The sequence below is a fragment of the Hemicordylus capensis genome, chromosome 3 (assembly GCF_027244095.1).
Source record: "Hemicordylus capensis ecotype Gifberg chromosome 3, rHemCap1.1.pri, whole genome shotgun sequence".
Classification (NCBI taxonomy): Eukaryota; Metazoa; Chordata; class Lepidosauria; order Squamata; family Cordylidae; genus Hemicordylus; species Hemicordylus capensis.
Genome location: NC_069659.1, coordinates 38928414 through 38945298, shown reverse-complemented (window position 1 = coordinate 38945298; position 16885 = coordinate 38928414). Strand labels below are relative to the sequence as shown.

The 16885-nt window shown below is 42.6% G+C and overlaps 2 protein-coding genes across 20 annotated transcripts in view; one reads left to right on the top strand and one right to left on the bottom strand.

Moving 5' to 3' along the window:
- The window catches only part of FLT1 (fms related receptor tyrosine kinase 1), a 232178-nt gene extending 228737 nt beyond the window's left edge, over positions 1 to 3441 (top strand). For all 9 annotated transcript variants that reach the window (XM_053305539.1, XM_053305540.1, XM_053305538.1 and 6 more), the window contains one exon: positions 328 to 3441. In XM_053305539.1, coding sequence (XP_053161514.1) covers positions 328 to 529 — 202 coding nt within the window. In that variant the 3' untranslated portion in view covers positions 530 to 3441. The remainder of the gene's footprint in view (positions 1 to 327) is intronic.
- A 10069-nt stretch (positions 3442 to 13510) lies between these two features.
- Positions 13511 to 16885, bottom strand: part of PAN3 (poly(A) specific ribonuclease subunit PAN3) — a 111540-nt gene continuing 108165 nt past the window's right edge. For all 11 annotated transcript variants that reach the window (XM_053305715.1, XM_053305717.1, XM_053305713.1 and 8 more), the window contains one exon: positions 13511 to 16503. In XM_053305715.1, the coding sequence (XP_053161690.1) occupies positions 16363 to 16503 (141 nt within the window). In that variant the 3' untranslated portion in view covers positions 13511 to 16362. The remainder of the gene's footprint in view (positions 16504 to 16885) is intronic.

The window sequence follows — 16885 nt, the reverse complement described above, 5'->3', positions numbered from 1 at the left end:
AGGGAAGCCTCCCCCACTCACGCCCCACTAAGTTCATCTCGTGAGCATTTTTGGTGATTTATGAAAATGCATTTATTGTACCTGCCCCTTTCCTAAGAGAGTACTGCATGGATTTGGAATTCTGGTGTTTTTAAATCAATATTTTAATTAGAATGCTGTGTTCTGTCATTATTTGTATATGCAGTTCTAAGCTGTATACCTTCTTAAGTAGCTATTTGCCTGCGTGGTGGGACATTTATTTTAAATAACTATACACATGAGTGGCAAAGAACCTATCATGAACCTGTCTTCATCAGGCAGCTAAAGAGGATCTGCTTTTATTTACAGCCTCCTTACTGGCAGCAGAAGCAAGGAGTCGGCCCTTTCAGGAAGTACCAAGCCAAACTTCTACAGCTACAGTTGCAGCCACATCAGTGATGTGACTCAGCCATTTACCAGTGATAGCAGCACCTGGGAACAGAAGACATCACCGGGCTTGCTTCCTCCCAGCTATAATTCTGAAGTCCGTTATTCCACTCCACCTGTTTAACAGGGACTTCTCACCACTGGCAATCAAGCGGATTAGCTTTTCCCTGCTACCCCCATTTATATTTTAAACCATCCTTGCTACTGCTCTGTGCATCAGTAATGGCTGGGTAGATCACAGATTATTTCTGCAACACACTACTGTGCATGGTGTTTCTCCCAATTCCTAATGGCAGATTATTCTCCTGGCCTCAGATAAGGTAATGGAGTAATGACATTGACTAGACCAGGCCACGGGCAGCATCTTGCCCAGTAAATTCCTATCCCTGTGCATCTTTGTACCTAACTACCAAATTGCTCTTTAAAAATCCAAACATCTTTCAAAATTATTCTAGTGGTGCTCTGGACACAACATGGGGTGGTAGAAGTATGCAACTTGGCATGAGCACAAATCAGTTTGTTCATGGGCCAGCTATATCGAGACATACATACCTCTTGCAGTCATGCTTCTAGGAGAGTGTTGCAGCTTCTCAAAAAGTACAGCTCGAAGTACTACAACAACTTGCAAAAGCAGTTCAAACAGACGCACAAAAAAGAGCATAGGCAAGAATAACTCTACAGCATTGCCTTTGGAGGCACATTTGTATTAAGCACATGTTGGACTTAGACTACTTTATCTGCCATAGCTTCCCCCAAAGAATCCTGCATATTGTAAAGGTGCCAACTATTTTGTTCGAGAACTGTAGTCATGAAAACAGCCCTGCTGGATCAGGCCCAAGGCCCATCTAGTCCTGCATTCTGTTTCACACAGTGGCCCACAGGTACCACTGGAAGCCTACAGGCAGGAGTTGAGGGCATGCCCTCTCTCCTGCTGTTACTCCCCTGCAACTGGTACTCAGAGTCATCCTGCCTTTGAGGCTGAAGGTGACCTATAGCCCTCCGACTAGTAGCTGTTGATAGACCTCTCCTCCATGAAGTTATCCAAACCCCTCTTAAAGCTGCTTTATAGAATTCTATCATGTCTCCTCCGCAGACTTTTTTCTAAACTAAATAGCCCCAGGTGTTGTAGCCTTGCCTCATAAGAAAGGTGCTCTAGGCCCCTGATCATCTTGGTTGCCCTCTTCTGCACCTTTTCCAAGTCTACAATGTCCTTTTTTAGATGTGGTGACCAGAATTGTACGCAGTACTGCAGGTGTGGCCGCACCATAGTTTTGTATAAGGGCATTATAATATTAGCCGTTTATTTTCAATCCCCTTCCTAGTGATCCCTAGCATGGAATTGGCCTTTTCCACAGCTGCCACACATTGAGTCGATAGTCCCTCTCCAGTATTGGGATTCCCAGGGCTCCATAGGGCAAGGAAATGACTACTAAACCAGTTTGAGTCGGTATATAGGCTGTGAAAGCACAAAATGGTAGGTTGCAGAATTAAGATTGCAGGCTTTTTCCCTTACAAATGTTGCACTAATGCAGCAGCAGGACATAGGATCTGTGCTGGCTTTGTGAGCCATCTCAATCTACAGTACCATCACACTAGCATGTGGCAATGCTTGCAATTATCACACTTAAAAATACTACCATTGCCAAATGTTGGCACTACAGGTGCTATTGCTGAGTGTGAGAATGAATCAGGCCAAGATTAGGGATAAGTAAGATGTACATTCTATGGGCAGTCTGGTGTCTAAAGAAAAGCATTCCTGTATATGTTGCAGTTTCCCATCAGATTATCTAAATGTGGATATTCATTATTGGACGTGGAACTCAGTATCCCAATAGTGCTAACAGTCATTAAACAAGTTACTTAGCCTCTTGGTTGCAGATTTTCTTGACTGTTTATAGACAGTACCAAATAAAAATTCGAACACCATCAAGTGGATCTATGCAGGATTTCCACTGGATTGAGTAGGACTTCAGTATCCTGACCGTTTCTTTAGAGCACAGCTACAAGGCAGATGTTTTCTTTGTTGTTAGCTGAAATAGAATGCCTGTCATTTTTTTTTAAAAAATGAACAAAGTTGCTTCAGGTAGGTAACTCACATTACAGAAATAAGCTTCTCCTGGTGCAGAATTGGGGATTCGCTAGCAGAATTTTAATCTCTTCTTTTAAGAGAGGTTATCTAGTCCTCCATTGATCCATTATCCTGATCTATATGCAGCATTTAGACTCCAATTGCAAGTGACAGCATAGGCAGGAGCAGCCTAATTGGAAGGTCAACCACACAGTGTGTTATTCCAGCCATGCTTATAGGATGGGGAAGCCAGTCAATCTGTGTCTCAAATGCCTGCTGAATCCAGTATTGCTGCTATTACTATAACATTTATTTAGTGCCAAGAATGTGCTGGTGGGTTCATTGACGCTAAAGGATGGGGCAGTATGTCAGATTTTACTGACTGTATTAGATTTTACTGAATGTACTGGTGAACCAATGTTTCACCAGTAAGTGAGATGGCTGACCTATAAAAACAACTAAATACATTGACTCTGCTCCTGCTGATGTCCATCATGATGAACTTAAGACACAATTACATTTGGTTTGTTGATTTCAATGGACCTTTGTCACAACTAACTTTAGCTGGATTGAGACCAATAGTTTAACAGTGTTTGGCTGCAGGAGCATTTTAGGAGACTCACTTCTAAAGGATATAAGACTAATCTTTGCTCTTTTTGTACAAATAGGTGAACTGTAGCTATGTTAGTGCTGTTCTTTAGCTGCAGTTCACCTATTAAAGGCAGTGGATGTTTGGGATGGGATGGTTGTTTCTCCTTCAAGCTGGGCATTAGTGATTGTAAATACAAAATAATTTTATATACATCTAATGCTTTTAACAAGCTTTTTAAAGAAACTGGAATTTTTTTAAAAAAATCTTCAAAATGAACACTAAGAACTGGATGTAAACATATCTGCACTTTAACTTTGTGATCTATTTACATATTTTTCTAAGTTCTCATAATAAAATTTCTTTGTTTGAAACTGCATTTTTTGCTTGTCTAATAATCTGTATGTTGCAAAAGGATCATGGGGAATGAGCCAGGCATGGTTGATGCAGAAATGTAAACAAGTGTTTCCAAGTATCATTCTGACAGGAATAGTAAACATAGGTCAAGAGACACAAATCTCACCTCAAGAGAGACAAATTCAAAATAAGCCACTGGTTACCAATTCAAATGAACAGAAGATGTTTGCATGGTTAGGCCACTAGCAAGGGTGCCCACACATTCATGTTCTTCATAGTGTTTATGTACATGCATGCAATCCTCACAGACTGAGCATCAGAGGCAATAAATACTTTGTTTTGAATACCATGGGGCTCAATGCAAACGTGCAAGGGAGCCTTCTTCCACCTTCTAGGCAGAGCAGCTCCTGCACTCCTGAAAGGTCATTTGTGAGGTTTGGGGGGCTGCATGGGAAGGGGAGGAGGAGCTTACAAAAAACCACAAAAAGGCCTTTTCCACAAGAGGAGCTCCACTTGTTTTCTGTTCAGCATGCCCTCCTTCTCCCTATCCCCATCATGTTTCCAAGGGTTTGCCAACCCTGAAGAGCAATGAGGGCACAGAGTCTGCCATGGGAAAGAGGGAGCAGCAAAGGTCCTTCTGCACGTTTCCATCTGCTTGCGCAAGGCCTGAATTTGCTTTTATAGAAAAGCAGTTTAGACGTTTAAGCAAAACACGCAAAAGCAAATCTATTAGTTTTTAATAGAGGCAAGTCACAAATCCAGACGCAGTCATTAAGCATGTTCCTGGCTGGTATGAGAATGGTGCACATGCAGGAATGAACCAGCCAGATACGGTGTCCAAAATTTGCTTATTTTAAAGATCATCAACTGAGAAAGCATCAAAGAAAATATACAACTTGAAGAAAGAAACTTTCAAAATATCTAGATGGCTGGCCTTTAAAATGTAGTAAACTATTGGAGACCGCATATTTTGGCTAAACACATTTAAACAGAGAGCCAGCAAGGTACAGTGGTTGGAGTGTAGGACTGGGGAAACCCACGTTCAAGTCCCCATTCACGCATAAAAACTCACTACGTGACTCTGGGCCAGTCACTTCTCTCAGCTCAACCTACCTCACAGGGTTGTTGTGGGGATAAACATAAGTACAGCTTGCTTACCTGTAATGATGTTTCTTCGAGTGGCCTTCTATGCATTCACACGTGGGATTCACACCTGTGCAGAGACCTAATCTGAAACTTTCTAGCGATTAAGAAAACGCTTATAGGCAGTAGCCCCAGCCCCTGTATGTATCCATACCCTGGTCATATAATGTATCTTCTCAGTTGTAGCCACTGCAGGAGATTGCGTGTCTTACCTGGCAGTGGGACAGCCTAGAAAGCTCCCAAGGCCGTCTGAAGGACCCTGGAGCCAAAAACAGCATAATTCATTGCCCTCGGGCCCAAGGCGTAATGCTGGCTGAAGGTGGAGGTCTGAGACCAGGTGACTACATTGCAGATGGTGTCCAGTGGAATGCCCGTGAGTAAGGTTATCACGGATCTAGCTGAGTGAACGTGAAGGGAAAGAGGTAAGGGCTTATCTGCTAGTTGGTAACAAAGCTTGATCATAGATCATATCCAGGAGAGCCTTTGCTAGGAGATCTAGAGCTGCTTGTTAGGCTCTCCATAGCAGATGAAGAGTGAGTTGGACTTTCGAAATTCCTTCTTTTTGCGCACATAGAGAGCTATGGCTCTGCAAAACTTCCAGAGTGTGCCATTTCTGTTCTTCTGGTGATGTGGGTTTATGAAAAAAAAGACTAGAAGGGAGATCTCCTGGGAGAGATGAAACTGAGAGACCACCTTGGGTAGAAACATTATATCTGGTGTCAGAGAGACCTTGTCCCTATGAAAAAATTAAGAATGGTGGGTCCACTTGGAAGGCCCTGAGCTCACTGACATGATGGGCTGAGGTGATGGCCACTAGGAAAATAGTTTTGAAGGTAAATAGATGCAGGTTTGTGGGGGCCATCAATTCAAATGGCTTAGCTGTCAGCATGTTGAGCACTAGAGGTAAGTTCCATGAAGGTGCCAACCTTAGTGTAAAGTGTGCTGCCGAGTCTGTTTCGACTCCTGGCAACCCCAGAGCCCTGTGGTTGTCTTTGGTAGAATACAGGAGGAGTTTACCATCTCCAGGCACAGTACGAGATGATGCCTTTAAGCATCTTCCTATATCACTGCTGCCCGATATAGGTGTTTCCCATAGTCTGGGAAACATACCAGCGGGGATTCAAACTGGCAACCTCTGGCCTGCTAGTCAAGTCATTGCCCCATTAGGTTAGCAAAACCTTGGAGTACGGGGGAAACAAACTGTTCAAACCCTTGAAAAAACTTTTTAACCACAGGAAACTTGAAAAATGAACTGAGAACATGGTGGGCCGAGATGGCCGTTAGAAGATACGCCTGTTTCTTTTAAGTGCAGGAGATAAGTAAGGATGTCACTCTCAACAAGTGTAATAGGTCTAGGTGATGCCCTGTAGCATATTCTGTGAAGTGCTTCTTTGCGTTGGAAGTCGGGCGTGTGGATGGTTTTAGTACATTATGGAGAACAGTGTTGACAGTCTGGCATCTGTGGGGGCAGATGCCATGCTGTCAGCAAGAGGGCAGAGAGGTTTGGGTGAGATTCCTTTCAACCTGGTAAGAGGAGTAGATTGGGGTGGCACAAAAGGTGGAAAGACCCAGTAGTGATATTAGGCTGGAGTGGCTAACATCGCGTGATCAAAATTCAAGGAGCATGGCTGCTCTGTAGCGCAACCAAAATGATCAGGGGCCTGGAGCACCTTCCTTATGAGGCTAGGCTACAGCATCTGGGGCTCTTTACCTTGGAAAAGAGACAACTAAGGGGAGAAAATTATGCATGGAGTGGAGAGGGTAGACAGACAGAAATTTTTCTCCCTCTTTCACAACACTAGAACTGGGGGTCACCCCATGAAACTGAAGGTTGGGCAATTTAGGACTGACAAGTGGGAGTACTTTTTCACACAGCACATAATAAATCTATGGAATTCCTTGCCATGGGATGTGGTGATGGCCACCAGCTTGGATGGCTTTCAAAGGGGCTTAGACAGTTTCATGGAGAACAGGTCTATCAATGGCTACTAGTCTGATGGCTGTGGGCCATCTCCAGCCTCAGAGGCACGATGCCTCTCAATAACAGTTGCAGGGAAGCAGCAGCAAGAGAGAGGGCATGCACATACCTCTTACCTGTGGGCTCCCCAGAGGCATCTGGTGGGCCACTGTGTGAAACAGGATGTTGGACTAGATGGGCCTTGTGCCTGATCCAGCAGGGATGTTCTTATGTTTTTGAAGAACCTGAGGAATCAGCAGAAAGTGGGGGGGGGGGGAGAAGTAGATGTACTCCTTTGACCGATCTGACAAGAGCACGTCCCCTTTGGAATTGTGGCCCACTCCTCCATGACTGAATAAAACGGTTGCATTGATTATTGTGTATGTCTCCGAAAGAATCTATGGTTGACAAGCCGCAGCAGTCGAAGAGGCGGTCAACAACCTCTGGGTGCAATTGCCACTCATAGGACAGGTACTTCTGCCTGTGGAGAGAGAGCTGGCTATAGTATTTTCCTTCCCTGGAATACAGAGCACCATTCGAAAGATGTCATGAAGGACACAGCAATTCCACAGGTCTAGAATCAAATTTAAATGGTCTGTGGACCTTGTCCCACCCTGGCAGTTTATGTACACAGAAGTGATTTATTGTCCATAAACACAAGGACGTACTTGCGTTCCAGAAGGCACCGAAAATATTTGATGGCAAGGAAGACTGCCAGTAGCTCCAAGTAATTTATATGATGTTGCATGTAGGAATCAGACTATACTTCTCAGGCCATACAATGGGCTCCCCAACCAGTCAGTGAAACGTCTGTGGTGAAGGTTGCATCCAGTGGTTGTGTGATGAAGGGGCAAGCCTGTAGTCAGATGATCTATTTTTATACACCACTGGGCAGCATGAACAACTTGGAGGAGCAATCAAAAGCTTTCTGTATTGGCTGTTTTTGAAAGGGGGGAAAAACTTCCAGAAACCATTCTTGGATGATATGCAGCCATAGCCTAGCATGCAGGAGAATTGCAGTGGTGGAGGACTTGAGGCCATGTAGGTGCTGGATCTTGAATGCTGTAAAGCATGTGCACCCTGGAAATTTGAATTGGGTGAAAGATGTCCAATATCCGGTCGTCCAGCAGGTAGGCTGCAAAGCAATAGGCATCCAGGTGAATTCCTATGAAATCGATTCATTTTGGTGGTCGAAGTTTTGACTTCTTGTGGTTGACCTGTAACTCTAGGTCTAGTACACAGGCAAGGGTGATATGAATGTTTTGTTTGAGGAGGTCTTCAGAAGGGGCAATGATGAGCCAGTCTATGTAGGGGAAGATCTGGATGCCTTATCGTTGAAGAAAGGCAGCTACCACTACCATGGTTTTGGTAAAGATGCATGGTGCTGGTGCTGAAGCCAGACCAAAGGGGAGAACGGTATTTTGGTAGGTGAAGTCCCTTATTTTGAAGTGGAGATAATGATGATACTGGGGGTGTATGGAGATATGAATCCTGTAGGTTGAGGGATGTAAACCATGCACCTTTTGGGAGAAGCGCAAGGATAATCTAGATGGTCACCATTCAGAAATTGTGATAGTGCACAAAGAGGTTGAAGCCACTAAGGTTGAGGATTGATCTTAGTCCTCCATTTCTTTTTGCACTGTGAAGTATCTGGAATAGAAGTCATGGTGGAAGTCTCCAGTGACCTTCTGAATTGCCCATTTCCGTAGAACTTGCACTTCTTCCAGAAGAGTAGGCATTGGTGGTGGTGTGTAGGGACTGGACCCTGGAGATGGTTCAGTAAATTCTCTCCAGCAGCCATGTTCAGTTATGTAGAGGATCCAGCAGTCTGACATTAACTGCTTGCCAATGAGACAGGTATGGTGCTAGCCTTGTTTGGTAGTCAGATCTTGTTGTAATTGGGTTGTAGTTTGGTGGAAGGTGGCTTCGTTGTGGGATAGCTAGGTGGTTTATGAAAGGGCTGGTACTTAGTACTAGGTATGAGTTGGAAGGTGTTGAATAAGGTCTACTAGCTGTGGATTGTTGGTTCCACTGTCTACGTTTCCCTGGTTGGTATGGTGGCTGAGATGCTGTGACTGAACGAGCTGTTCAAAGATCACAATAAACTAAACTGAAACTGACCTCAGTTTCTGGACACGTTTCAGAGTGTCGATCTTGTCTCCAAAGAGGTGTTCCCCATCAAAAGCTCTATCCTGGATTTTGCCTCAGGAGTTAAGGAGGTGGATCTAAACCGTCCATGTCTCCATAGGGCGACTGAGGTGGAGGCGCACAAGAAGCACCGCTGTCTGTCTGCTGTGTGGCATGCAGAGTGAAGCAGCTGCTTTGCAATTTTCTGTCCTTTGGTAAGTATATTGCAGGCTGTTTCATTCTAGTTCAGCTGGTCTATTTGACCCATGAATGGAGACAGCTTTTTGAAGAGCATGTGCACATACCATGCCATATAAGACTGGTAGTTAGCAAACCACAGCTGAAGTGCTGCAGTCGAGTAATTCTTTCCCCAATCTATAATTCTTTCCCCAATCTATTATATTAATTCTCCTGGGTGTGCCTTGGAATGTGCATCCCAGAGCCCAGCTGATTGGCTGGGCGGCGGACGCACCTGATTGGCTGAGGTGCACCCAGGATTGCTTGCCGCAGGAGTGGTCCGGCCATGGAGGCCAGAGGTGGTGGGCCCGGCCCGGCCGTGGAGGCAAGGCCCAGGAGTGGGGAGGATAGGTGGCTGGGCCCAGAAGCAGAGACTGGGGCAGAAGTGGGGGGAGAGGTAATCGCCGGCCCCAAAGAGCGCACAGATGCTCTGTGCTGGGTCAGCTAGTTGTATCTAATTTACATCTGTCATCAGTTGGTGTGGATAAAGGCTTTTGTCAGGGACAGACATTTCCACTACTACTGAGTTAGGCACTGGGTGTTTAAACAAAGTGCAGTCCTTGCGCTGGGTGCGATACATGTGATCCAAGCACTGAGCAGAAGGGGAGGCTGTAGCTGGTTTCTCTCATGCATGTTCGACTACTTCCAAGATCGTTGGAATAAGCAGCAAATATAAAAGGTTGTTTTGGTATCTGACTCAATGAGATTAAATATGGAGTTGGGTGCTGCTGTAGTATTCTGATGTTTCAACCCCAAGGATCTTAGCTGTGTGCTTGATTTGTTCTGAGTAAATGTATATTTCCTCAGTGGGAGGGTCTGACTTAATATCCAGTTCTACCACATCGTATAAAGCGTCAAGTGGGGAGGAGGTCCAATTGAGTATCCAGTGCCAGTGACTGTGTTTCAGCATCAATCACATTTTGAAGGGGAAATGACTGTGTCCACATCTGCATCAGATTCAGTACGAGATACAGAAAGTGGTGGATTAGCAGAAGTAGGAACATTTTCAGGTTGTGTAGATGAAGTGTGGTCGCTGTGTATTGGAGCTGACATCTTAGTCACAGATTGGCTAGATGGCAGGATTCCCCCTTGAGTTCTGCTGGTGGTGGAGTGTTCCTTCTTGAAGTCTGGTGATGCAGATAGCATCTCTGGGCATATAGTGGTGAGAGGCATTCATGTGTGTTGCACAGGGACCTACTACAGGACCGTGGGTGGTGGTATCTAGGTGGCGAGTGGTAGCACTGAGTTGGTTGGTCACAATCCAGAAAAGTCACGTGCCCATATCTGCTAGTGCACTGGTGGCAGTAGTCATCACAGGAGCAAAAATCCTAATGATGACAGTGGCATTTGTAATCCTCTTCAATGTAGTCACCATATCTAGTATGTGAACAGCTCTCATAATGCAGCTGGTAGTCACTTGGGTGGGGTTCTGTTTGCAAAGGCGACGAGCCTTGGTGTCTACTTGAGGGCGGGTATTCCCTTTAATCTCCTTCTTGGGAATCATAGTCAGGATAAAGATCGTGGTCTAAGAGCCCCTTGGGTTAGTCAGGTGGCAATTCTTGCTGGTCAGTGTTGGAATCGATAGGCTTCTCTGGTTCCACGATCAGGGCTGGAGCAGGGACCAACGGGGCTTCCATTGGCTTAAATTCAGGATTAAGTTCACGTGCTCTCTCTTTTCTATTTGGGTAGTTTGCAGCCAGAAGGCACAGTTCCTAAACATTTCCTCTTAGGGAGTGTCGACTTAGCATGCATATGCTTAGCGACAAGCTGGGTGGTAGCATTAGATCCCAAAGACAGGAGGCTTGCTGCAGTGATCAGGACTGTCGAGGAACCTGGACTCAAAAATTGTCTCAGAAACCACAGAGACAATAGGCATCAGTGGGGCAGGCACATGATGCCATTTCAGGGAGCGCTTTATCCCCTCCCAAGATAAAAACAAACAAAATGGCGATCCCCTTAGGAGAGAGCCTTGTTGAATGCACTTTTTCGGGGAGAGCTGTAGTGATGCTCCCCTGAGGTAGCAAGGGCAGAGAGCGCTTTCTCCTAAAGGGAGAGACGAGGCTTAGTTGCAGTGCACTTGGAGCGTGGGGCAGGCCTCAACCCTATCTTCCTCTCCCAGGCATAAACATCTTGTGTGCTTGTCGGTGTTGGGAAGTTTGGATGAGCAGAAAACACAACATTTAAACAAGGTTTTGCTGCTATCCATAAACAAGGAGAGGGGTGTGAGAGAAAACAAAAATGCTAGCAAAAAGAGAATGAGCAGATTGAAAGTGGAAATAAACCGTAACTTAAGAGGGATTCGTAACTGGAATGAAGGTATTGGCATCCCTCCCCCCCCACTGCAGCAATGCAAATGGTGTGATCTCTGTGGCAGTTGGCGAACTCCTGAGGAGATACACTACATGACTGGGATATGGATACATACATATCACCAAAAAAGTGTTTTCTTAATCTCTAGAAAGCTCTAGAGTGGGCCTCTGCGCAGGTGCAAATCCCATAGAGACCACAAAGAAGAACCGATTACACCGCTCTGGGCAACTTGGATGAAGAGGATAGAAACAAACAAAAGTGGGGAATAAATACACTAGAATAAAAATCAGCACCTACTTGTTAAGTTCATTCCTAGAAGATTGCTTGGATGGGAAACAGATTCCAGCCTGCTCAAGCTATCTAGTACACAGTAGCCCTATTCAGACATTATGCTGTAACAGCACATCAAGTGATGGCAGTTCAAGATTTAGCCTCCATGATAACCAGCCTGTTTTCCAATCAGGTGAGGATATTTTGTCTTCAATTCTTTGCAGACTGGTACTTTCAAAGGGTTTTGTACCTGACCTAACATAGTAACAGAAACGCTTCATTCACTCTCTTGCCTCAACTTATGGAGACACTGGAATTTCAGAAGTCTCTGGAGTATATGCTTATTGACCTTCAATTCTTCAGATCAGTGGTTCTCAACATTGGGTCCCCAGATGTTTTTGGACTTCAACTCCCATAATCCCCAGCCCGTGGCCTTTGGTTGGGGATTATGGGAGTTAAAGTCCAATAACATCTGGGGATCCCTGATATACGTCCAATAACGTTGAGAATCCCTGCTTCAGATTAATCTTATTAACAGGTAAAGAGGCACCTTTTAAAGGTGGTAGCTCTCTTCTGATTAGCAGGGGAATAAGCACTGTCCAACCCAACATAGCATCCCTCCTCATAGCTGTTGCTGCTATGTTTCTTTGTAAACTGTTAGAGAGACAGGAAGCCATTTCCCCATTATCAGTCCTCCTGCTATGTAAACCACTGAATAATTTTTTTATTGAAGTTCTCTGTGATATGGCAGGGAAATGGCAAGTCCTATCCCAATCCTATAGACAGCATAATCTCATCTCCCATTTCATTCACCACCAACCCTATCTAGAATACAGTCACACTCTCGACAACCAAGGTCAGAATAGGTGCCAGATCAATGCACTAGCAGCAGTGCATAGTGCAGGGACTGGAAAATTATCAGTACAGTTTTATAGTCCTACAAAAGCTATAGGCAAATTGCAGTCCAAGTATAGCAGCCACGCATTCTAGTAATTCAAGTGAGCTACACCCAAGACAAAAATTGGATTTTTGCCTGGAACCTCTGAAAGGTATCTGTATCATGCATACTTGCAGCAATAAGATGCAGGCTCTTTCTGGTGTGTGGATCTGTATGATGCGTGCTGTTGCAAATATGTGTTTGCTGCACACAATTCTATTTTCATGTGTACATGTGATGAAGCCCTATGAACTTCTTCTGTAAATATACTTGTTTCAGGGAGAAATAAAACAAAATCCAAGGACAGTATGGGGTGATGCGATGCAAGCAGAACAATTTCAACAGATTTCTAGAGATCAGTACTGCAGATTGTTATGGGTTAAAAAAGAGTCTACCAGAGTCCTAAAATGCTCCTGCCCTCTGACTGCATGAGAGAGGAGCATCATGCAAGCTTGTTGCAAGATGCATTTTAGTCTGTTTGAAAAACAAACTTACTAATGCAAAATTTTGGTATTTTAGGGGACGGAGTCCAGATTAATTTATACAAGACAAAACATAATATCAACATTTTTATATATATTGTACAAAGTTGTATTACTTTTTACACTTTATATAGACATATCACAGGGAGTGTGAGAGTACAAAGGCCTTCATAATGTTTTAAAGTTATTTTTGTGGTCAACAGTTCAAATCAAATAAATCTGGGCAATGAAAACTCAATATAACTTGTGTATAGTTTCCTAAGGAACACATTTTAAAAACACGTTTTAATTGACAAGGGAACTCAAACTAAATTCAAAATGTGATTGTTTTTTCAGAGTCTGGGCTCCGAGTTTGAACTCAGTTGGTAACAACCAGAAAGATTCCACAGCTTGCACATATGCAGGAAGTGTATAGCACTGTTCTTTTTAGTCTCTGTTGTATCTGTACATGGCATAGGCTATGTGATTTTTCAGTCATGTTAAACGTCACTTGAGAGATACAAACTGTTCCAATCCCTGTGGAAGAATCACTGGCGGAGTAAGAGAAGATGAAAACAGCAACCCCATAATGCAATGCAGTTTCAGTCAACTTGAGGATCTACAATACTTCACATGCTCAAAAGAAGGCTATGTTATTTCTGGTATTCTTTATTAAAAATACTGCTGTACACATGAAAAGAATGAAAAACAGGATTAAAAAGGTAACACATAGTGGGATCATGACATCATAATGTAACATACTGGTGCTTTTTAGGGGAAGCTGTTCACATCTAAATTGTTTACTGGAACAAGGGCAAAATTAAAATACATTATGTACCCCCAAAGTATTTACAGTGTAGCAAAACAAAAAACCAAAAGCAGCAATCTAAACCAGATAGGAACATTTTAATGAAAAACATCACATGATTTTAAAAGGTTGTCCTTTCTGTGCTTTCAACTGTAAAGATAGGAAGGTCAAAATTATTCCCCCATATAGAGATGTATGCCTTGAGAGGTTTTTAAAAAATTATTTCTCTGTTTTTAGGGATTATACATGTAACTCTTCCTATGAATGGAACATGCTGATTGCTGGACAGCCTTCCAAATGGAATTATATTGGATCTGAGTGCTCTCCCCCAAAAAACACCAAAGCAGAAAAAACATGGACCAAAAAAACAAACAAAAAAATCCACATTGTTCTATACATTACCCGACAGCAAATATTTCCTGGATGGCATTTACTTATGGAAACTTATTGGCTTTCTACTTTTTATATGTATTTATTTTACTTTAAACCAAGTCCTGAGATTACTAGGGCTAAAGCAATGGGCACTGATGTAATGTCACAAGTTTGCAAAACGCAACTCGTGGAAAGAGGTGGATTTTGCTGGTATAAGTGAGGATGAGATCGAAGCCCTACGTTACCCCTGCCTTTGCTTTCCCCAAAATATTGGTCCACAAAATAATCTGTCAAAGGTTCCCAATTCCCACAACTGAAGAGATGATCCCCTTTCATTTTTAAAGAAAATACTGGGAAAAAGAAAAAAGCCTCAGCCCTCTTATAAATTAAGCATTCAATATTTCTTCTAGAATACAAGTACTACTTTTTTTGTACAAAAGAATTACAATATGATTTTTCAAAAACATATAAAAAGACAGCTGCTCTTCCTCAAATACATGAGCTAATGATAAAAGACTGGTTTGCCATGTTCGTATCTCAAAGTCTCTGCTCCTTTTGACATTAAAAAAGAACAATATTATGGCAACTGTTATTTTCTGAATATTAAACATTATATTCCTTTTTAAAACATGTCCAGATTAAACAACTGATTTTATTTATTTAAGCTCATCAACTGTTGCTACTATTTGCAGGCTCCACGTTTCCTTAAAGGTGTCAAGGGTGCCGTTAGTCTTCAACAGCCTCCACTATGAAGAGAGTTGCTTTCCTTGAGGCAAATCTAAAGGAGGAGTGTCATCATTAAAGCTTATAAAACTGGACAGAATTAAAAATTTCTCTGAAGTTACAAATATTGAGAATTAACAAAATGGACATCAGTAACATCAGTGGCAAGTGCTCTGAATCAGTTCTGACCTTCTGGAGAAAGTTTCCATAAATTTTCTTCATGGTGAGCACCCAGTGCTATTAAAACATTCAGTGCTGGGAGAAGGATGCAGATATATATGTACACACATGCACGCACGCGTGCACAGTCTTCACTACTGCTTTAAAAAGGGGGTGGGGAATCCTACTTATTTGGCAGTCTTCAGTATGAAAGTGTAGGTGTTCTACTACAAATTCCATTGAATACCCAAGCGTGCAGACAACTGTGGGTCCAATATCAGAGAGTTAATTTTTTTTCAGACTTGAAGACTGAATATCCGTGTCTCTAGTATCATCAAAAGTAATATTACTTTGGGCTAAGCAGTGACTGCAAAGGCACAGCAGACCAACATTCCTCCAGAATCAGGCTATAAAAACTTCAAAAGCTCTCAATGCCAGACAACTGCTGTGTGTAGTCAATCTTCTGAACAGTGTCTTTGTATCTGTATCCAGTGTAAAGTACCATAATAAAGCTGTGGTTCAAAGAACAGAACTTTATACAAAAAAAATTATACTGTAAGTAACTTAAAAGGAATACACTCCTGAAGCTTCAGGCTTGTGACACAAGTTTTTTTTAAAAAAAATTCTATTAAAAATTGCATAAATGTAAATGCATCTGACTGGCAGGAAAATATACAAACAGTTATTTTATTTAAAAGGCGCTGGTTGTGATTAGAGCAATTTGGACATGCTCCTGGAGTTACAGATGCTTTGTCATCTTAAAATGGTGCTATTTTGCTTAGACAAAACTTCAACCAGATAAAGGAGGAGAGGGTTACATTTGATGTTTTTATGATACCTTACTTGATTTTGTTTTCTTTTAAAAAAATATGCGTCTTCTGGTTTTGATTGGTTAACTAACAGTGGGTGGCATACAACACACTTTTACAGAGGTTACAAGCTACACTGTAATTTACAGAACACAATTTCTATGAAATTATTCATCTGGTCCTTTATAGTACTCTGGGGTGCAAATAATATCAAAACGAATAAAATCCGCAGTATACTCAGTGGCAAAAAAAGATTATCCCGGAAATGTCCTTGCAAAGAGATTCCCTTAGTAAGTATCCAATGTGGCAAAATATCAGAGATCAGAAAGTCTTTAAAAAAATTAAAATTAGTGCATATACGAGTGGAAAAAATAAAAGCAGGAACATTATGCCCCTGATGTGTTCCTTTTTAAAAAATAAATTCTTCACAGATAAAGCCTCCAATGGCAACCAGAGCTCAAGGGTAAGCAAAAACATTCTTCCCTTCAAGTAACAGTGTACCTGACTGAAGTGCAACATCTCCTGCTGTTTGTTTCCCGAAATGTGAAATGAGATGACGACAATTCAGCTGTAGTGCAATTTGCTATTGGTTACACTCCTCAGCAATGTCCTGCATGCTTTCGACAAATACTACAACTGGCCGTTTGCAGCTGCAATCAGTTCTTGAAAAGTATTTTCAAAGCAGTGTTTTAGGTCACTATACGTTACCACAAGTACACTCTTCTCATCTCTGGAAATGAGGCTTATTTTTTCTGGCACACCAGCATCTAGCTGAAATCAAAGCGCAGAAGCTTCATGCATATTCATGTTACAGGATTTGACATTATCATCAATCACTTCTTTAGCATTTTACACATGCAGAAGGGTTGGGTTTCTCTTATTCATTCTCACATCATCCCCGTTAATACTGTGATTTCCCATCATATTGATGGGAAATCCACAAGCCAGGTCCAACACATTATAAAGCAACTTACTATTACTATTACTATTATTATTAGTGGGGGGAGGGGACAAGCAAGTCAGGCTCCAATAATGGAGAGGAGAATTTTAATCTATAGTTTTCTGAAAGCTGAGAAGAATCTGAAACAGCAGGTCAAAGCTGATTGCTTATCTGAAAGTTCGCTCAAGTCAAAATCCCCCAATATGCAGAAAG